Source organism: Pseudorasbora parva, chromosome 1 (genome assembly GCF_024679245.1).
Source record: "Pseudorasbora parva isolate DD20220531a chromosome 1, ASM2467924v1, whole genome shotgun sequence".
In the NCBI taxonomy this organism is placed as follows: domain Eukaryota; kingdom Metazoa; phylum Chordata; class Actinopteri; order Cypriniformes; family Gobionidae; genus Pseudorasbora; species Pseudorasbora parva.
Window position 1 is genome coordinate 23,368,285 of NC_090172.1, and position 26,651 is coordinate 23,394,935.

General features: G+C 36.8%; 1 protein-coding gene across 2 annotated transcripts in view; it reads left to right on the forward strand.

Annotated features, from left to right (window-relative positions):
* The window catches only part of stim2b (stromal interaction molecule 2b), a 70,452-nt gene extending 46,830 nt beyond the window's left edge, over positions 1-23,622 (forward strand). For both annotated transcript variants that reach the window (XM_067437338.1, XM_067437339.1), the window contains 9 exons: positions 2,853-2,964; positions 4,862-4,977; positions 7,624-7,801; positions 10,218-10,395; positions 10,864-11,025; positions 13,696-13,796; positions 13,902-14,140; positions 17,242-17,422; positions 20,589-23,622. In XM_067437338.1, the coding sequence (XP_067293439.1) occupies positions 2,853-2,964; positions 4,862-4,977; positions 7,624-7,801; positions 10,218-10,395; positions 10,864-11,025; positions 13,696-13,796; positions 13,902-14,140; positions 17,242-17,422; positions 20,589-21,117 (1,796 nt within the window). In that variant the 3' untranslated portion in view covers positions 21,118-23,622. The remainder of the gene's footprint in view (positions 1-2,852; positions 2,965-4,861; positions 4,978-7,623; positions 7,802-10,217; positions 10,396-10,863; positions 11,026-13,695; positions 13,797-13,901; positions 14,141-17,241; positions 17,423-20,588) is intronic.
* The last annotated feature ends 3,029 nt before the right edge of the window (positions 23,623-26,651 follow it).

Here is a 26,651-nt window from a genome sequence, read left to right on the forward strand (position 1 = left end):
ATGTGACAGTTGCGTGTTTGGTCTCAGGGTTTCCTCGTGGTGATGTCATGAGTGTCTGAATGGAGTGATGTCATTGAATTGACTGAGCTTACACACGCAGCTCTAAACAAAGATTGTGTGCTACCCATTGAGCCTCTAATACAGAGTGGTGGCATCTCAGCATCAGGCTCAGAGATGTAATCTGAGACACTGCCCTGTTGTGTAGATATTATTCAATACACAAACACACACACATAATTTGTGGTGTTGTTAGAGTTTGGTTTCATTTCAGTTTGAGTATGAAATAGGATAGTTGAGTCGTTATTTTGATAGGCAATGGATCTTGTTCAGTAATTCATATTCATGTGTGGCCACCTGACTATCTTCCCGCACAACACCTGGGCAGGTTCACCCTGATGTAACTACGAGTTTGATTAAACCACCAAATTTGTGTAAATATAATAACTAAACTTATCTTAACTATAAGATTTGGCAAAATAAAGGCTTGCAAACTACAGGTTTTTAATTCACTATGGAAAAAATGCATTGAAAAACAAAAGGCTCACAGGACAAAAGCATATACTGACTATAGCATATTCAGTTATTAATATTTTGTTGGTTCTCTCTTTATCATAATTTTTAGAGTTGAAACTAGAAAATAGAATTAACTTACCTTTCTTGCTAAAATGGCGACACTTTACAATAAAGCTTCAGTTGTTAACATTAGCTATGAACTAACACTGAACACTACTTCTTCAGCATTTACTTAACTTAGTTAATGTTAATCTCAACATTTTCTAAAAAAAAAAAAAAGTCACAAGTTTTACATGTTAACATTAGATAATGCACTGGGAACTAACATGAACATGACTTTTTTATTAACTAACATTAATATATAATATATTTTATAATAATAGGGCAATAATATATTTTATAATGCTCATTGTTCATTAGTTAATGTGTTACAATTGTTAAAAAATGAGACATTAATGTAAAATATTACAGCGGAAAGTAAAATAGAATAGAATAGAATAGAATAGAATATAGAATATACTTTATTGTCTCATTGCTGGGAAATTTGTCTTAGACATCATGACATGGCCAGTGTACAATATGACAATACATACATACATACGTACATACAAACATACATTAAAAGCCTACATTTTAATATAAAATAACAGCATTATATATCAGACATAAGATTCTCTATTTAAGAGTTTGACCGCAATTGGCACAAAGGAGTTTTTGTAACGATTTGACTTACACTTCAAGACCCTAAATCGTCTCCCTGATGGTAACAAATTAAAATACATATGTAAAATATGTGTGTCATCAGCAACAATTTTTTTAGCTTGTTTAAAAATAGATGCCTCGTACACCTCTTGTATAATTTGTTTATTCTTAAACCCTATAATTTTTTGAGCAGTGTTTACTAGGCGTACTAATTTTGTTTTTAATTGAACAGTCAGGTTCCCATACCAAGCAGTGATTCCATACCTAATTAAACTCTCAAATACAGATTGATAAAACAGAACCAGGATCTTCTGATTTACTCCAAACACTTTTAACCTTCGCAGGAAGTATAACCTTTGCTGTAATCTAGAGCATAGACTGTTAATGTGAGGAGACCAGCATAATAAGTTGTCTACATAAACACCTAAATATTTGATTGAAGAAACCTGTTCAATAATATTGCCATGTATTATAACAGGACTGTGATCCCCCACAGATCTAGGATCAAAAATCATTTCAACAGTCTTTTTTTCGTTTAAAAGCAAGTTATTAGAGTCACACCAGGCAACAAACCTGTCAACATCAGAAAAGTACTGCAATGGTTTTGTTTTTCTATCCAATAAACTCAGTATTGCAGTATCATCGGAGAATTTTATAAAAAATGTTTTCTCCTGACTAGCAACACAATCATTAGTATAAAGTGTAAATAAAATGGGTGAACTGACACAACCTTGCGGGGCACCTATATTACTATTTTTCACCTCTGAATAAGAGTTATTAACTCTGACCTGTTGTGTACGATTAGTTAAAAACGAGTAGAACCACTTAATGCAGAATGGATTTACATTTAACTCTAACAACTTATTTATCAGTATCATGGGTTGAAGTGTATTAAATGCGGAGCTAAAATCTATAAAGAGTAAACGGGCATATGCATGTGAATCTTCTAAATGACTATTAACCAAATGAGTGATGCAATTAATAGCATCCTCAGTGCCCCGTCCAACTTTATAAGCAAACTGAAATGGATCAAGGATTAATTTAACCTGATTCTTTAAAACAGATACGACGAGTTTTTCAAAACATTTCATAATATTTGAAGTCAAAGCCACAGGTCTAAAATCACAATTCTCAACTGGGCACGCTTTCTTAGGAACTGGCGTAATTATAGTTTTTTTCCATAAAGATGGGATAATATGTGAGTCCAAAGATTTCTGAAAAAAGAGCCTATTAAGAATTTATTTTATGTATATAACATTAATTAACTTTAGTTATTAAATATTGATAGACCAGTAATGATACACCACTTTGTATGACAGTGTGGTTCTCAATGTGGTTTCATTGCATTATCACAAATCAAGCCATTGACTTCTTGCACAACTACACAATATGCGTACAAAATGTTAAACAAATTTTTAATAATATTTGAATATTTTTATAGGGTTGGCATCACTTTTTGCCACTACAGTATATAGACCAAAGGCCACATATGAAAAGAATACTAATTATTGACCTCATGAATATTATTTTTCTCCATTTTGTGTTCAAAACATGTTAAAGGATTACAAGGATTTGGTTTTAAAATATGTAAAAAAATATATAATTTTTTGTCTTCTCACCACTCTCTTTGCTCACAGTGCACAACTGGACACTGGAGGATGCTATTCAATGGCTGAAGGAGTCGGTGGAGCTTCCTCAGTATGAAATAAACTTCAGAGAGTTTAAAGTAGATGGCAACACGTTACCTCGGTAAACACACATTTACTTTTGTCTTTCAGTCAAAGAATCTCCAGTGACTTGAATTGTTTTTATTCTGAGTTTGAACTACTGCTAACCTAACACAGCCTCACACCAATTTATTTTTTCATGAATGCATTATTTAGTGCCATTTTAAAAGCCACGCTTACTTTGACAGAACCTAATAGAGAACTGAAACTACTAAAAAATAGAAGTATCTTAAAAGGCAACACTTAACAATAAAGCTTGAGTTGTTAACACTAGTTAAATACATTGGTTAACTAATACAGAGCCATACTTCAGCTTTCTGCAGAAAATGCAGTGTGAACTAACATGAACATTTTTATTAACTAACATTAAAGTGTAAAAATAAATGTTATAATGCTCATTGTTCATGTTAGTTAATGCATTAAAATGTTAAAATGAGACCTTATTGTAAAGTGTTTTGCTGAAAGTAAAAAACAGCCTATATTTGATGTTTTTAGCATGAATTATTGTTAGTTATTAAATGCTGATACAATAACAACAAATCACTAACTAATTTAACAGCAGCGCTTCCCCCTAGTGGTGGTGATGTGTCAGTGCACAGACAGTGGAGACGTGCATGAGGCGTGGGGGGTGAAGAAAGGTTTATGGTGTTGAGTTTCCCCTCACGACCACTTCTCCATGACTCATGAAATGATGTCACAGCAGCAGATCACCTTTCACCTGCAGCTATGCGCAGTATGTGCGTGGCAGCACATGTGATCTTTCAGTCATATAGTACTCACTTCTTAAAATTAGTCCTTTTGAGCTTGAACTTGCCATTCATACACACACATACAGTCACATATACTGTGCCCTGCCTGCACCCCCCCCCCCCCCCCCACACACACCCCATACAGGCATTTGTTTTACACAGCTAAGATTTTATAGGCATTTTACCCTTAAGAGATTTATTGGGTAACACTTTATTTTGGTCCCCTTTAGACATTCTGTTGACTGTAAGTAACATTGCACCAACATGTCAAGTAACTCTCATTATCAGCAGACTTTCTGCTTTATATCTGCTAACACTAACACATTGCGATGCTTCCTCAACAGGCATTCGACTGACTAAAGTCAATACATGTCATTTTTTTTCTACTAACCCCTTCCCCTAACAGTCTGCTAATATCTAATACTGTAATGAGAGTTAGTTGTTTTAATTCATACTGATTAAATAAGCTTTCCATTAATTGATGTACAGTATCTTTTCCATGAGCACTTAATCTTATCATAAAAAACTCTTCCTCCTCTATGTTTCTTTTTTCCCTCCCTATTCTAGCTTTTGCTACTCTGAGTAATATCCAAATCTTTGTATTTGAGGCACTTTTTGCGTTTCTTTGCCTCTTCATGACGGATCGCTTCCTGTACTCAGTTCTAAGTCGCTTAGGATAAAAGCTTCTGCTAAATGCATAAATGTAAATGTAAATGTATGGTTTGTTAGGATAGGGCAATATTTATTTGAGAGATACAACTTTTGACAACCTGGAATCTGAGAGTGCAAAAACATTTAAATATTGAGAAAATCGCCATCTAAGTTTTCCAAATAAAGTCCTTAGCAATGCATATTAATACTAATAATAGATTTTTGATATATTTATGGCAATACATTTACAAAATATCTTCATGGAACATGATTTTTACTTAATATTGATTTTTTTTGACATTTAAAAAATCGATGATTTTGACCCATACATTGCATTGACTGATTTTGGGATCCAGGGTCACATATGTCTAAAGGGGACCATCAAAATAAAGTGTAACAATTTATTGGATGTCCTTATGATAATTTGCACATTACATTTCAGTAGAAACAGGCTGATTTTGTGTGATCTTGGCTCACATTATTACCTCTGACTTGCTGTGTTTTTCCTTTCTCTTACAGAATAGCGGCCAATGAACCGTCGTTTATGTCAATGCAGCTAAAGATATTAGACCAACGACATAAACAGAAATTAAATCTAAAAGCATTGGACGCAGTGCTTTTTGGACCTCCACTACGTAAGTGTATTCACATAAGCTGCATTCAGACAATTTTTAATTGTTCATTTAAAAGGATAGTTCAGCCCAACATTTATGCTGTTCCAAAACCTAATGGCTTTGCTTCCTTGGACACAAATAATGTACTAGTTGCTTTTTAAATGCAGTTAAGATAAATAGGAATGGAAGCTTTTAAGGTACAAAAACACCATAAGTAGCATATGACTACGCTACTATTCAAAGGCTTGGGGTCAGTAAAAAGTTTTGCTTTGGAAAAGAACTAAACTAAATTTGCATTTATTTCTGAAGGATCATGTGACACTGAAGACTGGCGTAATGGCTGTTAAAAAGTCAGCTTTACCATCACACGTACATATCTTTTAAAAATAAGAGACATATTTTTAAAGCATAATCATACAAAATCATACTGACCCCAAACTTTTCAATGGTAGTGTGTGCTGAATTATTTAAAATTATTCCAAACCAATCTCATGGCAATTTGTATGTATTTTACGAGGTGGCTAAAAAAAAAGTGTGAGGTTGTACAAATTTGAATGATTTTTATTAAATCGTGTATGTATTTGATGAGTTGCCCAATTTGCGGTTTAGAAAAATTGTACAAATTCATACGAGTGAGGTCGTACGGATTTGTAGGAATTATCCACTTGTGATAGCGTCGTGAGATAGCGTTGGTATTCTGTAGACAGACCAACAGTCCAAAAATGGGCACATTAGTGAGAGATAATTCCCAATGTCACAAATCTTTCACCGCCAGTGTTTAAAAAAAAAAGAGTTGCCAGCCACTGCCAGGGTTTTTGATAATTTTAACAAAAATGTAATACATTTGCAACAAAAAGCTGAGAAAATCAAGTTTTTGTCAAAGACTGCATCCTGCATCCTGCATCAGATTCAGAATGATGATCGAACACGGATGGAGTAGATTGTGTGCTTGGACAGTCCTGTAGCTCGTCCTGGGTCCACATTTCATTCAGTAACATTTGGCAGTTTTGATTCATATGATGTTTAATGTTGATGATCACATTATTTTACATATGCATTTGCTTACATATGATCGCTCTTTTTTTGTTGTTGTCTTCTTCGTCTGTGTTTTGTATGGAGGACCAACCCTGCACAAATTAAAAATAAATAAATAAATGAATAAATAAGTAAATAAATGAATAAATAAATAAATATACACATATGTAAATTAATAAACACTTATTAGGAAAATAAATACCAGAATAAACGACTTGATAAATCTTTTCCTTAATTTATTATTTTCTGGTTTTATAAAAATATATGTTTTTAACTTTTATTTATTTGTTAATTAATTTTAACATTTATTTTTATGTTTATTTTTACATTCATTTTTATATATAGTTCTTATAATTAATAGACACTCTGCAACCTCAAAACCCCGTGCGAGTCAGATGGTAGTAAGGTGGGACGACCATCGTACTTTTGTCTGATAAGTACTATTGAAACGTATCTCTCAATGGGTCAAACTGCTGGAAACATTGATAAGTTGGTTAGTGTCTGTGAAAGAACTATGCGGCCGTCATTTACTCCTCACAACTCTCCTCATCTGGTCTAGTGGCGACTCTGCGTGCGTGAGCTTCATAGACTGTGGTGAGCTCTCAACCAATGATGTGCTGAAGCTACACAAGGACCACCCTCCTCGTTTCCATGTTGCACACAGAACAAGAAAAAGAAAAGAATCAATCTATCAATACATGTAAAAATAATTACATGTGGGAAAAATAAATGTAAAAAATAAATGAACGCATAAATATAAAAATAAATGTAAAAATAAATATTAAAATTAATGTTAAAATTAATTAACAAATTAATAAAAGTTAAAAATATATATTTTTATAAAAGCAGAAAATAATAAATTAAGGGAAAGCTAATACAAAATTTTATTTGATTAAAAATGAATTAGTCGTTAATTCTGTTATTTACTTTCCTATTATCACATTTATTTATCTATTTGTGTTTATTAATTTACATATTATTTTTTATTCATTTATTTACTTATTCATTCATTCATTTATTTATTTTTAATTTGTGCAGGGTTGGTCCTCCATAGTTTTGATCAGGACTCATTCAGAAGATGCGCAATAGTTCCCCCTAGTGTATAATAGTTAAAATTCCGTGTTTGGCATGGAAGCGTTTTCTCACAAATAATGAATTGTACTTTTTTTGTGTCATATCTTTACAATGACTCAAAGCATGTTGAAATTATATAAACTTACTTATTACTCAGTCATCCGGTTACAGCATTTAAATGGAATAATCTACCCAAAAATGAAATTCTGCAATTTCGTCATTCTCAAGTCATTCCAAACCTGTATGCATTTCTTTCTTCTTCTGAACTCAGAAGAGGATATTTTGAAGAATGTTGATGACCAAACAGTTTTGCTTCCCATTGACTTTAATTAATATTTTTTGTCCATACAATTGAAGTCAATGTTACCTGCAACTGTTTAGTTACCAACTAAACAGAAAAAACATGAGGGTGAGTAAATAATGACGTTTTTTATTTTATTTTGGGTGGGTTATCCCTTTAACAGCGCACTCATGTTCTGTGAAGCTTAGTTTGATTCTTATATGAAACTATATAGTAGTATTTCTTTAAATGCTTTCTTCCATTTCTTCTTCCTCTAGGTCCACACCATCACTGGCTGAAGGACTTTATTTTGATGATTTCAATCATCATTGGGGTTGGGGGCTGCTGGTTCGCATACATACAGAACAAATCGTCTAAAGTTCACATCTCCCAGATGATGAAAGATTTGGAAAGTCTACAGAATGCTGAACTGAGCCTAATAGAGCTACAGAGCCGGTGAGGCAAATAACAGACAGTGGAGAGAGAGAGAGAGAGAGAGAGAGAGAGAGAGAGAGAGAGAGAGAGAGAGAGAGAGAGAGAGAGAGAGAGAGAGAGAGAGAGAGAGAGAGAGAGAGAGAGAGAGAGAGAGAGAGAGGAGAGAGAGAGAGAGAGAGAGAAGAGAGAGAGAGAGAGAGAGAGAGAGAGAGAGAGAGAGAGAGAGAGAGAGAGAGAGAGAGAGAGAGAGAGAGAGAGACTGGGCCTGTTTGAGTAAGACCATGGGATTCTCAAGTCTTATTCTATCATCTGGATAACATCAGATTTCATTTCTTGTTATGAGAAGGCTCATTAAGCTCTTCTATAAGTACCCTCAAAGGAATAGTTCATCCTAAAAAGGAAATTCTGTCATCATTTACTCACCCTCATGTCATTCTAGATCTTTCAGTTCCTTCTGTGGAACACAGAAGGAGAAACTGGCTTTAAAATAGCAAAACTATAAAAGTTGTCTATTCAACTCAAATGTCAAAAATTCGAAAAAATCTAAAATCTTCTGAAGCCATACTATAGCTGTATGTGAAGAACAAACTGAAATTAGCGGTTTGTATCCACATCACATACAAACATTTATTTGTATAGCGCTTTTCACAAATTAGAGTAATTTGCTATCAGAGGTGTTAAAGTAATGTTCATATGGTAGAAATGTACAGTAAGATAATACAGATTATGCATTTAGGTAACATGTATAGAAGAAACAATGAGCATGATTACATCATAGTGATTACATTATATGGGAAATTAGGCAGTTTTGTATGTTGATTCAGAGTTGGCGTCACCTGAAGTCCTCTGAAGGTTTGATGTTATCTCTTTACAGGTGTTGTGTCATCTTAAATCTTCATAAATGGTGTAATTTCTAGATAATCAAAAAGATAATTATGTGCATTTGATCATATTAAAACTGAAGTGCAAACTTATGAAAACCATTATAGGAATGTTTGGCTAAAGAAATGTTTCTTTAGTCTAGATTTAAACAGGGAAATTGTGTCTGAGCCCCAAACATGATCAGGAAGGCTATTCAAGAGTTTAGGAGCCACATGCAAAAACACTTTACCTCCTTTAATGGACTTTACTATCCTAGGTACCACCAAAAGTCCAGAGTTTTGTGACCTTAAAGAGCATAATGTATTATAGTGGCAGCAGTGGCTCAGTGGTTCATGTAGGTTGTCCACAAACCGAAAGGTTGGTGGTTCAATCCCCGGTTCCACCTGTTGAGGTGTCCATGAGCAAGACATGGCTGACATCGCCGTCGGTGTATGCCTTTCATGGCTGACATCGCCGTCGGTGTATGCCTTTCATGGCTGACATCGCCGTCGGTGTGTGAATGTGAGGCAAAAAAAATGTAAAGCGCTTTGGATGGCCATTGGGTCTGTTAAAAGCACTATATAAATGGAGTCCATTTCTCATAGCATGATAAAAGACACAGGAGCTGGACCATTTAGGGCTTTATATGTCAATAGCAATATTTAGTAATTGATACGGAACTAGATAAACCGTGCTGAGATAATACAATTGGGGTTATATGATCATATTGTCTTGATCTGGTAAGAACTGGTTACCTAGTAGCTGCATTTTAGACTAACTGGATCTTCTTTACTGAGGATGCAGGACAACCACCACAATAATCCAGTCTACAGGTCATGAATGCATGAACTAGCAATTCTGCATCAGATAACATGTTCAGTAGATTGGCAATGTTCCTGTGGTGGAAGAACGCTAGATCTTGGTTTTGGTTTTCAAAAGACAAATTGGTGTCTAATATAATTCTAGATGCAAAGTGTACTATGAGAGCTTCTGTGCAGAAAGTTTTGGTCAAGTAAGTAATCTGTATAATCCAAATTCAGTTCAAGAAAATGAGTGGTCATCCAGTATCTTATATCTTTAACACATTAATAGCAATGGAAGCTAATCCCATGTTTTCTTAGCAAGGGACAGCATGTATATTGAAAATAGCAGAAGGCTTAAAACAGATCCTTGCGGCACTCCATACTTTACTGGCGTTAATGTTTGTTGTCACATTGTAAATTATGTTGGCATGTCAATACAATGAAATGGCATTACATCCATAATATGATAAGAAATCTATATTCAAACCCCTGCAAAGCTATCATATGACTTTAAAAAACTTGTAATGTAATACAAAAGTCACGTGAACTCTGTTTATGATACTAATATGAAGCTGTACACCCTATATTCCCATTCACTCTCATTATAGAGTGGATAGGATGCTCTTTCTTTTATTTTCCACAGAATAAATAAGTCAAAGGTTTGGAACAACATGAGAGTGAATAAATGATGACAGAATATTATTATTAATATATATAAAATTGCAACACACCAGATTTCAGATGTGACTTAAATTGCTCTGTGGTTTCATCAGGTTGGAAAAGGCTCAGGAGGAAAACCGGACAGTGGCGGTGGAGAAGCAGAACCTGGAGCAGAAGATGCGCGATGAGATCAATGGAGCAAAGAGAGAAGCTAGTAGACTGCGAGAGCTGCGAGAGGGGGCTGAATGCGAACTCAGCAGACTCAAGTATGCAGAGGAGGAACTAGTGCAGGTATTAATCACACAAAGTCTTTCAGAGATGTCAGTTGGTCTTAAGTGTGAATTGAAGTTATGTATATTGTAGTTTATTCTGGCTAAGAAATAAGAAAGGGTTTGGATCACTTTTACCCACTTTTTGCCCACATATCTAAATGTAGGAAATACGTTGAATAAGCCCTATTTCTAAAAACTATAATTAACTTTTGTAAGAATCAGGTCAATCTGAAATCAATGCTACCAAAAAAACTGACCAATAATAGAAAATGTTATATACTAAAATGTAATTAATTGCTATGCATCCAAAATGTATTAATTTCCTTCAATTAATAATTTCTTGCCTATTGCCTTACAACAGCACTCTTCTTTAAATACCCAACTAGATGGAGGCAGAGTGGTTATTTTACTCGTTCCACATTACAAGTAATATATTACAAATTCCACTTGTAATATATACGTTTGAATGTTTGTTGGGTATTTCCAGGTGCGAATGGCGCTGAAGAGAGCAGAGAAGGAGATGCAGTCAGATTGGTCAGTGCCTGAAGCCCTGCAGATGTGGCTACAGCTCACACATGAGGTGGAAGTGCAATACTACAACATTAAAAAACAGAATGCTGAGATGCAGCTCACAGTCGCAAAGGACGAGGTGAGTGATTTATGTCGACACTTCCTGTTAGGACAGGAAATGTTTGTTTGTCCAAACCAACCCTGTTGGTTGCTGACAAAACAGTTTATTTTTTATTGAGTTTATAAAATATTTACTTATAAATATTACTTACTTTAAAATATAACCATTATACAGTGCAGCGCTATTCTCAGTGCGTCACTTTTTTCACATTTTGTTATGTTACCGCCTTATTCCTAAATGGATTAAAAAAAACTGTTTCCCCCAAGTCTACAAACAGTACCCCATAATGACAATGTGAAACAAGTTTGTTCAAAATCTTTCAAATTTATTACAAAATATTAACAAACACTAAAATATCTATTTTTGGGCAGTTTCTCCCATTCTTCTTTGCAGGACCTCTCAAGCTCCCTCAGGTTAGATGGGGAGTGTTGGTGCACAGCCATTTTTAGATCTCTCCAGAGATGTACAATCAGGTTCAAGTCTGGGCTCTGGCTGGGCCACTCAAAGACTTTCACAGAGTTGTCCTATTGCCACTCCTTCATTATCTTGGCTGTGTGCTTAAGGTTGTTGTCCTGTTGGAAGATGAACCTTTGCCCCAGTCTGAGGTCTTCAGCAGGTTTTCATCAAAGATGTCTCTGTACATTGCTTCATTCATCTTTCCCTCGATCCTGACTAGTCTCCCAGTTCCTGCTGCTGTTAAACATCCCCACATCATGATGCTGGCACCAACATGCTTCACTGTAGGGATAGTATTTGCCAGGTGATAAGTAGTGTCTTGTTTCCTCCAGACACTCTTACTATTCAGGCCAAAAAGTTCAATCTTTGTTTCATCAGACCAGAGAATTTAGTTTCTTGTGATCTGAGGGTCCTTCAGGTGCCTTTTGGCAAACATCAGGCAGCATTTTACTAAGGAGTGCCTTCCGTCTGCCAAACAGGCCTGATTGGTGGAGTGCTGCAGAGATGGTTGTTCTTCTGGAAGGTTCTCCGCTCTCCACAGATACCCCTTTTCCACCACAATGAACAGTGCGCTAGTTCAGAGCCAGTGCTAGTGTCAGTTCTAAGTTGGTTCGACTTGAGAGCCTTTAAGAACCGGTTTGGCTTTCCACAGGCTAGAGAGCCACCACAGAGCTATAGGTCTTACGTCACTGTATACGTCTCATCTTTCTCGCTAGTGTTTTAGCAATGCAAGCGAGGCAACGGGAAATACAAACACACCAGGCTTGTTTGAGATGCATTTGCGCTGCGCGGACTGATCCACGTATGATATCAAGATACCACGTGAGCGATTCAAAAGCATAAGGATTCGTTTGCGCTCGCTGTAGTTTGATGTCATATGCGATCAGTCTGCACAGCGCACGCCGATGCATCTGGAACAAGCCTTCCCTCAATGGCTCATGGATTTATGATCCTACATCGGCATCAAAATGCCACGAATACAACGCATTCGTGCAGCTAGCTCTCCATGATTTGTATAGACAGAGATTACAATCGAGCAGCTGTTAGCTTGATTAGCTGCTATTTAAAAAATGGCGGTCACAAGTTTGTGTTCGTCTTGTTGATCACGGTATTGCCTTCCCCAGCCGCTGACGCAAGCGGTTGTTACTTCTAGCCCAACAAGGTTTTGGTGCTACTTAAGAGACACTTTTCCTGTCTCGGAGCTGGTGCTTTGGCTGTGGAAAGACACTAGGAAAGACACTTTGAAACTAGGCTTTAGCTCCGAACTAGCACCAGCACTGCCCCTGGTGGAAAAGGGGTAAGAGAAACGGCCATTGGTGTTCTAGGTCACCTCCATGACTAAGGGCTTCAGTTTGACCTGGCGGCCAGCTCCAGGAGTCCTGGAGGTTCCAAACTTCTTTCCTTTATAGATGATGGAGGCCACACTGTGCTCATTGGGACCTTTAGTGCTGCAGAAATTATTCTGTACCCTTCCACAAATCTGTGCCTCGATACAATCATGTCTCTGAGGTCTACAGACAATTCCTTGGACTTCATGGTTTGGTTTGTGACATGCACTGTTAACTGTGGGACCTTATATAGACAGTTGTGTGCCTTTCCAAATCATGTCTAATCAACTGAATTTACCACAGGTGGACTCCAATCAAGTTGTAGAAACATCTCAAGGATTATCAGTGGAAACTTGAGCTCAATTTTGAGTGTCATGGTAAAGGCTGTGAATACTTATGTACGTGTGATTTTTTCTGGTTTTAATACATTTGCAAAGAATTCAAACAAACTTATTTAACATTGTCATTACGAGGTATTGTTTGTAGAATTGAGGATTTTTTTTTTTAAATACATTTTGGAATAATCTGTAACATAATGTGGAAAAAGTGAAGTGCTGTTAATACTTTCCGGATGCACTGTACATTAAAAGTGAAGTTTAATTTTCAGTTTAAAACTGCCTAAAAAATATCTTTCTCTTTTAGCGACTAACAAAAATGAAGCTGAAACTTCTCCCCTTTAATTTAGATTCCTAATGATGTGGTTAAATTACCTTTTAGCTACATGGTTTGTTATTTGCTTCTGGAATGAGTTTTTAGCAGTTAAACAATTGCAATTAGCTGCAGCAGGAGAGATTAGCTTGAGTTCAGTAAAACCAGCAAATGTGCAGATCACATAACGACCTGTACCTTTCCATTGTATTTTCATCACTTGTGTGGTTCTATATTCATGCGGTGTAAATTTCAGGCAGAAAAGATCAAGAAGAAGAGGAACTCTGTGTTTGGTACCCTCCATGTTGCACACAGCTCATCGCTGGATGAAGTAGACCACAAAATACTAGAGGCTAAGTAAGTACACATAATAGACATGCAGTCACTTTACCACCCACTCACACAAAAAGCTAATGGGTTTCTCACATTACATGAAAGCTTATCAGTTTTTTTGCTTTTTAGAAAATCTCTATCAGAAGTCACAGCGTGTTTGCGGGAACGTCTCCACCGCTGGCACCAAATAGAGAAATTATGTGGCTTTCCACTAGTTAATAACTCTGGGCTGCCAAGCCTCACCGCTTCCCTGTATGCCGACCACAGCTGGGTGGTCATGCCACGGATGTCGGTGCCACCCTACCCAATCGCTGGTGGGGTGGACGATCTTGACGAGGACACACCACCAATCATTCCACCATTCGCCTGTAAGTTTCTCTCTTCAAGATCAAGATTGTGAGAAATTTAGCAAAAATTGTAATTACTTAATTTGTTGAACTAATGTAATATTTAAATTAAATGATCAGTTATCTGTCATGACATTTAATATAAATATCAGATTGCACAATATTATACACTACCATTCAAGTTTGGGTGTTTTGAAAGAAGTCTCTCATGCTCTTCAAGGCTGCATTTATTTGATCATAAATATTATTAATACAGTCAAACCAAAAATGATTCAGACACCAGATATATATATATTTTTTACTAGTAGATGCAGGACACTGTAGTTCATTTATGTAAGAGGATAACAAAATAAAGTCAATTGTGATATATTATATACAAAAATTCTTCATAAAGTGGACAACCAGTAAAATGTATAAAACATTTGGGACCAAAATTATTCAAAAACTTTGAATGTTGACCATGTTTTGGTTAAAGGGTTAGTTCACCCAAAAATGAAATTGATGTCATTAATGACTCACCCTAATGTCGTTCCACACCCGTAAGACCTTCGTTCATCTTCAGAACACAGTTTAAGATATTTTATATTTAGTCCGCGAGCGTATGCAGGTGTATGCACACTTTACTGTCCATGTCCAGAAAGGGAATAAAAACATTATAAAAATAGTCCATATGTGACACCAGTTGGTTAATTAGAATCTTTTAAAGTATCGAAAATATATTTTGGTCCAAAAATAACAAAAACCACGACTTTATTCAACATTGTTTGTGTTCAAATCTCAAATAAAGATTCAAACGGTTGTGAATCAGTGAATCGATCAATGATTCGGATCGCCAGTGTCACGTGATTTCAGCAGTTTGGCATGCGATCTGAATCATTAGGCATTAGGGTGAGTCATTAATGACATCAATTTCATTTTTGGGTGAACTAACCCTTTAAGTATTTTTTCTTTAGTTGCTAATGCAACCTTTTACTGCACATCACAGACCAAACAAAATAAAGCATTGCTTGGTAATTGGTTGACCAAAATTTTTATTATCTAAACGTGTACTTAAATTTAACAGCCGATTGGTTAATTGTAATCAATTACATAACTTTCTATTAAAGTTATCTGGCATTATCAAGATGAAGCTGATACAGTTTAACTCTGAGTTCTCGTCATATTTTATTAAAATTTTCTAAACAATAGCGAATAAACTGTGATAATGTAAGAAATGTTTGAAGGTGTTTGAATATATTTTGGTTTGACTATATGTTTTTCTATCTTTTTTGTGGGTAAATCAAAGTCTTCTTCGAAATCAAAATCAAAATCTTAGTTATATATTATAGTTATATATTAGTTATATATTGTTAGTATATATATATAGTATTATATATTAGTTATATATAGTTATATACACATATTAAAAGTGTTTATTGTCAAACTTCTTTTTATTAATTTAATACATCCTTGCTAAATAAAAGTAATAATTTCTTAAAAAAAAAAAAATGTACTGACTCAAATATTTGGAAGATATTATGTTGTAGATATTAGCCTTTGTTATTTATTACAACCCGAATTCCGGAAATGTTGGGATATTTTTTTTAATTTGAACAAAATGAAAATACTTTCAGATCACATGAGGCAATCATTTATTCACAATAGACCATAGATAACATAACAAATGTTTAAACTGAGAAAATGTACACTTTTCTAAAAAGTGGTCTTAAAAAAGCTGGCACGGAGGCGACAAATGGCTGAAAAAAGCAATACATTTTGAAAAGATTCAGCTGGGAAAACATCTAGCAACTAATTAAGTTAATTGATATCAGGTCTGTAATATGATTAGCTATAAAAGAGATGTCTTAGGCAGAGTCTCTCGGAAATAAAGATGGACAGAGGCCCTCCAATCTGTGAAAGAATCCGCAAAAAGATTGTGGAGTACTTTAAAACAAAGTTCCTCAAAGTTAAATTAAAAAGTCTTTGGAAATCTCATCATCTACAGTGCATAACATCGTCAAAAGATTCAGAGAAACTGGAGAAATCTCTGTGCGTAAGGGACAAGGCTGGAGACCTTTATTGGATGCCCGTGGTCTTCGCCCCCTCAGACGGCACTGCATCACTTATCAATGACATTACTAAATTGGCCCAGGAATACTTCCAGAAACCATCTGCAGATGCCAACTAAAGCTTTATCATGCAAAAAGGAAGCCATATGTGAACATATTCCAGAAGCGCAGTCGTGTCCTGTGGGTCGAGGCTCATTTAAAATGGACTTTTCGAAGTGGAAAAGTGTTCTATGGTCAGACAAGTCCAAATTTGACATTCTTGTTGGAAATCATGGACGCCATGTCTTCCGGGGTAAAGAGGAGGGTGACGTTTCAGCATGTTATCAGCATTCAGTTCAAAAGCCAGCATCTCAGAGAGCTTGTATGTTTTGGAAGGCACTATGAATGTTGAAAGGCATATAAAGGTTTTAGAGCAACATATGCTCCCTTCCAGACGACATCTATTTCAGGGAAGACCTTTTGTATTTCAGCAGGACAATGCAAAATCACATACTGCAGCTATTACAACAGCATGGCTTCATCGTAGAAAAGACCGGTTGCTGTATTGGCCTGCCTGGAGTCCAGATCTTTCACCTACAGAGAACATTTTGCGCATCATTAAATGCAAAATATGTCAAAGATGACCACAAACTCTTCAGCAGCTGGAAACCTGTATCAGGCAAGAATGGGACCGAATTTCAACACCAAAACTCCAGAAACTCATAACCTTGATACCCAGACGTCTCCAAACTGTTTTGGAGATTCTACACCATGGTAAACACACCTCCGCCCCAGCTTTTTTGAGACCTGTAGCAGGCTTCAAGTTTGAAATGAGCTCATTTAGTGGATAAGTGTAAAATGTCTCACTTTTAACATGTATGTTATCTATGGTCTATTATGAATAAAAATTGGCTCATGTGATTTGAAAGTGTTTTTGTTTTAATTATATTTAAATTTAAAAACGACCCAACATTTCTGGAATTCAGGTTGTTTTGAGAACTTTCATTGAACAGTTCTTGTTCATTCATAATCTGCATTGTTTGTTGCGATGAGCATACCATGAGAGAGTGCATAATGATATATCTGTCCTCACAGCTCCTTTGATTCGACCTCCTCTGACCCGCAACAGCAGTGTTTGTCGTTCTCGCAGAAGTCTCTTGTCTCAGCCTTCGTCCCTCTCTGCTGACCCTGACCTGTTGTCCATGGCCTCGGCACCTCTGGCCTACAGACCCGAGGGAGATGATGATCACATCTTCTTCACTGTAGAAAGAAAGGGGTATGACATCTACAGCTTTTCCTTTTTTTTAACCTTTTTTTTCAGATTTAAAAAAAAAAAAGATAAACTGAAATATCACATGGTTCTAAGTATTTAGACCCTTTGCTCAGTATTTAGTAGAAGCACCCTTTTGATCTAATACAGCCATGAGTCTTTTTGGGAAAGATGCAACAAGTTTTTCACACCTGGATTTCCTCTGCCATTCCTCCTTGCAGATCCTCTCCAGTTCTGTCAGGTTGTCTCTCTAAGGTCTCTCCAGAGATGCTCAATTGAGTTTAAGTCAGGGCTCCGGCTAGGCCATTCAAGAACAGTCACATAATTGTTGTTAAGCCATTTCTTCATTATTTTAGCTGTGTGCTTAGGGTCATTGTCTTTTTGGAAGGTGAACCTTCTGCCCAGTCTGAGGTCTTGAGCACTCTGAAGAAGTTTTTCGCCCAGGATATCTCTGTACTCATCTTTCCCTCGATTGCAACCAGTCGTCCTGTCCCTGCAGCTGAAAAAACACCCCCACAGCATGATGCTACCACCACAATGCTTCTCTGTTGGGACTGTATTGGACAGGTGATGAGCAGTGCCTCGTTTTCTCCACACATTCTGCTTAGAATTAAAAAAAAGTCCTATATTGGTCTCATCAGACCAGAGAATCTTATTTCACAACATCTTGGAGTCCTTCAGGTGTTTTTTTAGGAAACTCCATGCGTGCTTTCATGTGTCTTGCACTGAGGAGAGGCTTCTGTCGGACCACTCTGCCATAAAGCCCCGACTGGTGGAGGCCTGGAGTGATGGTTGACTTTCTACAACTTTTTCCCATCTCCCAACTACATCTCTGGAGCTCAGCCACAGTGATATTGGGTTCTTCTTCACCTCTATCACCAAGGCTCTTCTCCCCTGATAGCTCAGTTTGGTCGGACGGCCAGCTTTAGGAAAGGTTCTGGTCGTCCCAAACGTCTTCTATTTAAGGATTATGGAGGCCACTCTGCTCTTAGAAACCTTAAGTGCAGAATAATTGTTTTGTATCCTTGGCCAGATCTGTGCCTTGCTACAGTTTTGTCTCTGAGCTCTTCAGGTAGTTCCTTTGACCTCATGATTCTCATTTGCACTGACATGCACTGTGAGCTGTAAGGTCTTATATAGACAGGTGTGTGGTTTTCCTAATCAGGTCCAATCTGTATAATCAAACACAGCTGGACTCAAATGAAGGTGTAGAACCATCTCAAGGATGATCAGAAGAAATGGACAGCACCAGTTAAATATATGAGTTTCACATCAAAAGGCCCTAAATACTTAGGACCATGTGATATTTCAGTTGTTCCTTTTTAATAAATCTGCAAAAATGTCAACAGATCTGTGTTTTTCTGTCAATATAGGGTGCTGTTTGTACATTAATGAGGAAAAAAATGCACGTAAATGATTTTTGCAAATGGCTGCAATATAACAAAGAGGGGTGGGGTGGGGTATAATTATGTTAATTTAAGTATAATTTACTTATAAATTATTTTACTTATTTATAAATCAAATAAGTAAAATAAATACAAAGCAGTACCAAGAAGCATGTTGACTAAATTCAAGCATTAAAGAGAAAACAGTGTCTGCACTTTTTATATTTTTACATATTTATTCCCCATATATAATTAAACAAGGAAAGGAAAAAACAAAAATAGCAACAACAGACTGGCATGTTGACTACTTGAACATACATTTTGCTCTCCTTTCTTTCTGGCCAGCAAATTTCTCAATTACTCTCTGATTAAAGTCAGTCATCTCAGTGACAAGTCTCTTTTCCATGGACAGCAATGCAAGTGCATTCAGCCTCTCCTGGGCCATGGTGTTTCTGAGAAATGTTTTTATCCTTTTCAAGGTCAAAAAGCACCTCTCAGCTTTAGCCGTGGTCATGGGTGTGGTAATGAGAATTTTTAGGAGAGTCACAGTTTCAGAAAGGACTTCTTCGAGATTATTCTCCATAAATATCTGGAATAGGTCCACAGCACCATGTCAGGCTTTGAATTCTTCCTTGCTGTAGATGAGACTGAGCTCTGTCTTCAGCTTGTTTCCACTGAGCATCGGGTATGAAATAAGAGACAGGGAAAGCAAAAAAGGGCATTGCTACCGTCACATCCAGTCAGCCACCTCCTTTTCTCATAACAAGCGTGGGTGAAGCTCCGAGTGTAGCTTCGTCCGCTGTCACTGGACTGCTGCTGAATTTGTAAATCGGGCTGGTCCGGTCAGAGATCCTTAATTCTTATTTTTTCTTCCAGCGAACGCCTTGTGAAAGGATTTTTTTGTAAATCAATCACAGAATTTAGTTTGACTGCTGCCATCTCTACGAATGTTTTTGCGGGGTCGGAGTGACATTGTCATCAACGCTCTCTTGCAGTAGTGGCCAAGAGCCTAACATTGAAGGACAGTTGACGAGAACCAATCAGATTGGATCAAACATGAAACAAAAAACATGTATGCAATTCTGATTCGCCAGGGACGCAGCGACCTGCGCCCGGAGGAGAATCTTTAAGAAACCAATTAGAGACCAGCTTCAGGTCACATGCTGCCCGACGATTTATGGACTCAGATAGACATCCATTTGTCCGGTGTCCCTCGCCCATGAAACCGTTTAATACATTAAAAAACATATAAAATAGTTTTTTTTATTAAATGCTGAGGCTCTTAATTACCAGCCGGCACATCATATGAGTAAACTATTTTATTTTTATTTCATTTTTATATAATTTTTGTATACATGTATATTTCTGGAATTGTGATGGGGGCGGCGCCCCAGCGCCCTCTATTGACAAGCCGCCACTGCCTGTATTTATAAAATCATAATATACATTTACTGTATATGTGATTAATGTCTGTGGATGTACACTGTTTTTGTAAGTTATGCTCACCAAGGCTGAATTTATTTGATCATAAATACAGTGAAACTGGAATATTGTGAAATAGTTATAAAATAATTGTTTTCTATTTGAATATATTTTAATAAAGTATTTTTTTTTCTTGTGAAGATTTTTCAGCAGCCATTTTTTCCAGTCTTCACTGTCACACTATCCTTTAGAATCATTATTATTATGAATGTTGAAATGGATGAATGTTGAACTTTCACCAATAGTGTATCTTCTTTTAGATTATTATGATGCATTTTATGTTATTTTATGTTTCTGTTACACAGGGACCTTCAGGACACATGCTCAGATTCAGACTCTCTTAGTTCATCTTTGGGCAGGAAGCAGTTCTCTGGTCAAAGTACATATGTTACGGGCATGGATACCCCACCACGTAAAATCTCTCGCGAGGAACTTCTTCTCCTGGCGCAAGAGGCCCAGGCTGCAGCCATGGAGACCTTACCTCCTTCCACATCCTCCCCTTTATCTCCTCTTGACTCCTCAGTTCACAAGGGCTCTCCTGACCTTACCCGTTCTTCTGTCCTCCCCGAATCTCAAAGTTTAACCTTTCACCCTGGAACCAAAGCTGTGGCCTATAATGGCATTCTGGAAAAGTCATACAGCATGGGGCAGCTGCCCGCTGGTGGGACGCCTCCAGAGGGACATTACCCCTCGATTAGCTCACTCGACATAGAAAGCAAAGCTATCAAGGAGTCCAAGCAACTCCAAACCTCCTCCTCCCAGGACTCTTGTGATAATGGAGAGAAAAAACGCTCCAAGATCAAGAGCTTGTTCAAGAAAAGCAAAAAGCTGTGAGGAACAGTAGAGAAGACGATGATGACATGGAGAGAAAAAGAAGCCTTAAAACAAAATGAGGGTGATGCTGTCAACCAGAAGCCAAAACATGTTTTCAGTTTCTTTGTCCTTTTTTAATTTAAATGGAATGTAGCTCCATCTAGGTACAATCCTCAGTTGGAAGCCTCTTTTTTTAGCTTTACACGTATGCCTTTGAAGGCCAGAAAATGTCATGTTAGCATTTCGCATAACATGGCCTATTCACTGTCTTCTGTTAAGTTTTTGTTTTCTAAAGTGCACCCTAATTATGTCACCAGGAAGGGGTCAGGAAGCAAAAACGGGGGAAAAACATCCAACATTATACAAATCTCCTAGAAATTTGTCTTAAATGTATGGTGATCCACAAGTGAAAATTCTGTCATTGTTTATCTTTCCTGTAAGCATTAGGTTTTTTAATGTGGGACACAAAATGTTTATTTTGAAGAAGCCTTACATAGCTCTTGTCATACAACCAAGGTTCAGAGTGACCAAGGTCTGGTAAACTCAAAAAAAGAAAGACAATAAAACACACACCAAAAAGAAATATAATAGTAGTTTATACAACTCATGTGCTATAATCCATGTTTTTTGTCTATCTGTGCTTTGTTTTTACTTTTATCCTATTTGCAAGTACTTCAGATTGTTTGTTTTTTTACTTTTGTGGTGTCTTTCTCACTGTCATTTTCTACGGCACCCTGACAAAATCAATCTGTAAGGCGTCATAATTTGACGACTCTGTGGGTAGGTAGATCTTCAGACACAGGATTGGGCACCCCTGCCATAAACCCTGCTTCTCAACAATTTACTACAAGCTCACATTCAGATCTGCCTCAGTTTTAAATGCAAGGATCACATCTCAAAACCAACCCAATCACAGAACCAAGGCCCCACCCTTGTCACATGGACACATTTTATAGTCCTCTGTAGTGTTTTTGTTGTTGTTGTAATCATTTTTTTGTGCTTAACAGCCCATGATCACCAGGAACTGTGTGGCAAGACCTATGTACTGAATCTTTAAAAAAAATGGTGCAAAAAAAGTATTAGCATTCAGGGTTTAGAATAACCTGAGAGAGACTAACCAATGACAGCATTTTCACTCTTGGTTGAACTATTTCTTAGTCAGTTTCACAGACAAGGCTTAAGCTAGTCACAGACTGAAATGCATGTTTGAGCTGTTTTAACTGAAAGCAACTTGCACTGACATGTCTTAAACTGTGTCCGTGCCATTGTTGTGTCTCAAGATGCACACCGGTAAGTTTTTTTTTTTTTTTTTTTAAATCTAAGGCATGTTTATAAAATCTACTTAAATGTTCTTATTGAACTCTGAAGGCCTAATCCTGACTTAATCTAAGCCCTATCTGTGAAACCAGGCCTTGAAGTCCCAGGAGTTTAAACGGCAGCTGATTGTTGTTTTGAGATATCCATGCTTTTGACATCATCACAAGAGAAGTTTCTAATACATAGTTTATTGATAAGGTTGAGGTTTCCCTATAGTGTGAAAATCATCAAAAATCCTTTTCTCCCAAAGGCCCAGGGTAAAATGTGGGCTTTCAGTTCTGTCACTTTATTGCCTCAGAGCTCCTGTACTTGACAATATTTTAGAAAAAAAGGTAACACTTAACATAAAGCAGAATGTCAGACTGCCTATATAGTAAAATAATGAACACCATTTAATAGTCCAGCAAATTAATAAAAATGTTGTTCTTAAAAGTGTGCTAAATGCTTAAGGAAGCACTATATTTTATTTCTCATTACACACTTCTTTTTTTACAATACAAGATTGATGCCAGCATATTCATAGCTGTATAAAATTCACAGCTGACCTTTAGAAGTGTTTTGAAGACATTTTCAGGTGTGGCGTTTATAAGGCGTCTTGACTAACTGCTGTGTGGAAAGCGCTACTGAATTATCCTGCTAAAGGTTGTTGCACTATTGCTTTCCTTGCCAGGAAAGAGTTGCTTTTGGCGACATAAGAGTAAGTTATGTTAGTTAGATTAAGGAGAATATTTGTAAAGATGCGTTAAAAAGCAGCAAATTGACATCAATAAATATCAATAAAACATCAATTTGATAGGTTTGACGCCTCTTAGCACATTTATTCTTTGAAATATTATAAATATGTTTATTAGAAGTTATTAAATTGTAGAAATTTGATTTCTTTTGGGTAGCTGAGGATTTTTTTTTTTTCTGAGGAGAAAAATATATGATATGCAGATTTTGACCCAAAATCCCTCTGTCTTGGACTGAGTGCCCTGTTTCAAGGGCGTTACCATCACTGTGATCATTATACCTCTCTCCACTCATACAGATCATCCACAATGGGGCACTAAACTGAATATGTTTTGGCAAAAAAAAAAAAAAAAAAAAAAAAGGTTTTATGACGTGCAAGACCTTTGTCCAGTGCCAGAGAGGACAGTGTGACAGTGGTGCCTAAATTTGTTTGTCTCAGAACTCACTCACTCAGCATTGTATACGCTGATACATAGATGAAGGGAAAACATGTTTTATGCATATACACGTGTGTTTGTGTGTATGTATGTATATATATATATATATATATATATATATATATATATATATATATATATATATATATATATATATATATATATATATATATATATATATATTACAGTGACTGACATGGACACATGAATGTTGAGCTGATTGAGCTGAGCTGTTTTTTTTTGTGTGTGAATATTTGTATACAGTAGAACAAATTAATAAAAAATGAGGCATAAAGTCTCATCTGTGCAATCACTTAACACTGTCTGTGAATTATTGCATTACTCTGTCACCGATGTTTTTAGCCAGACCAAACGCTGTGTCCTAACCTGCCATGATACAATGTAGCCTAAGAAGACCCAACAAACGATAAAATGTAATTCTTCCATGATCACAGTTTTTGTCCTAACTGGCCGCAACGAGTAAACATTTATTCAGTCGCTTGGTTTCTATAGAGTGCTGCAATTTGTAAACCAAACGGAAGTTAGCACCACACTGGTTACCTCGATAAAAACCCAATATCACTAAAAACAAGCTCTGCGAATTGCAACCAAAAGTTTATGATATTTACACATTTTTGTGCATCAAGATAATCATCACAGATGAACACAAGTTTAATGAATTATAAAGCTGAAATGCAGTTGCCAAAAGTAGAAAGCTAAAGGTAGGCTATAAATAAACAATTCCACTGTCACTCGACTTCAATGTCACCATCACTACGTTTCTAAGGCTGTAAAAGCCTGAGTTTACCTCTTTGGCGTAATGATGTTTAATCATCCCAACAGCCTCTGTAGTCCCATTTAGCTACTTGTTAGAAACCGCCTTTTTAAAGACACATAACAGCTTAAAAAGTTATGTATTTTATGTTATAGAATACAATGGGAAAGTGTCTTGAGCTTGTGTTCAACACGGACCTTATTTCAGCCATTTAACATAACCCTTAAAAAAACAAATTGACTTCGGGATGATGAAACTGGAAGTACTAAAATGCTAACTCGCTTCTGCATTTTGCCCTGTAAGGGCATGTCATTCCTGCACCACTATTTCTGCGACATCACGCTAGTAGCTCCACCTCCTACGCCAATCTCTACTCATCAAACACAGATGACTAGAGCCTTAATTTAGAAGTTCCGATTCACGAATGAAATTTGTGGGGCCTCATGAAGTCATAAAAAAAACAAGGTACATTTGTGTTGGTTCTGTAAGGGTATGGCAAAGTCGTGGATTAACTGGAAGTATTTTACCTGTAGTTACAATGGTTGAGACCAGTCCTACTCTACAGAGGGATCAAATTCTCTCATTCCCATATTTGAGAAACCAGGGTGATGCTAACTTCCAGGTTGGTCTATAAAAATATATGCCATCATTGCAGCTATGGCCAGTCAGGAAAGCAGCAGACAGGACTGTCTGAGGGATGTCAGGAAGAGGAATCAGTAGAGCATATAATCATGACTTGTAGGAGATATGAATCAACGAGAGAGGTGATGAGGAATAAACTGAGGGAGATAGGGCTTCAGGAGTTCAGTGTGGTGGGGTGGGGGTTGGTGTATTTCGTAGATGTGATTTCCTGCATTATGGTGCGTTTGAGGCCATGTCCCTTGCCTATACCAGTAAAAGAACTCAAATCAGTCAATGTCAATAGTCTAATCAAAAATATATAATAATAATTTAACTGCCATAGAAATCAGCAGTTTCACAGGTAATGGAAATGAACAAGTTGCATGTTTATTATGCTCCGTGTCCAGATAGAAAAAGTGCAAACGCATAACAAAAAATTAAATTAGATATATGTTTCAAGTCTGTGTTCATGAGCTATCACAAGCACTTGTTTTAAACGGTAAGCAAGGGAAGCAAAATATTTACTTTCCTTTCCCAGCCAGTTAGCCAAGCCTTTCGATCGAACCAACCTCAGAAAAAGCTTCTCTGGTAGGTTTTCTCCTTTTCTCGCACACCTATTCCCTTCTGGCTTGTCTGGGCCAAGTTCTTTTACAAGGAGTTTTTCTGCTAATGATCTTCTTTCGTAGCAATTTAACTTAATTTGGGGCTAGTTCAACTCCCACGGTGGTTCAGCAGGTGCACTCCCCTAATCTCACAACTATGGGCGATATTTTCAGCGACCCCAAACCATTAAATGCGACGAAGATGATTGGCGAAATATAAACTTATTTTGTGTAGCAACCGGGGAACTTTACCGAGGAAATTACAGCACTGTGGGACTGAGTGAACTAGTGCCCGGGAAGACAGCCTTGACTACTGCAGTAACATGATAAACTTAACAATGCTGAAAGTGAATGCAGAAAATCACAGTAAATGAGTTATAAACACATTCTAAAGTAAAAACATTATTAGCATATAATTAACACACATTATGTTTAAAAATGAGAGATTATTAAAAAAACAGGCAGGCAGGCAGGTCGGCGAGAGGTCGGCACCCCAGCGCCCTCTCTGGACAAGCCGCTCCTGGATGGCGTATTGATCAACGCGACATGGTGCTAAAAATTAAAATTACTTCAAGCTTCATTCGCAAAATTGGCATGCTAAGTTGGCCTCTTTTCATTAGCCATTTTCTTTTCTTTTACTTCCTCCTTTTTTTCAGCGCACATTAAAAATCGCAATTACCAAAGTGTGTTTCATCTTGCTCTATTTTTTTTTACCACTAGCGCATACTGATGTTTCATTCTTTATACTAAATTGTGTCATAGTCTATGATTCAATAGATGTCCTCATCCTACATTCTACATACATGTCACACAAGTTTATAAGATCCATGTCGTAGTGTGGCTTGTAATGATCTCACAGGATTGCCGAGTCTGCAGCAGGCATTAGTTGGGAAAGAGAGTATGGAATATGGAATACAGATTGTAAACCTATTATCTGATCCACATTCTGGACTACAAGGTGGTGGTAATGCACCAATAAGCTGAATGCCAACCACCACAAAACAAGAAAGAAGTAGTAGCTATGGGCAATCCATCACTGCATACAGAAAGGATAGGATACATCCAAAGGAA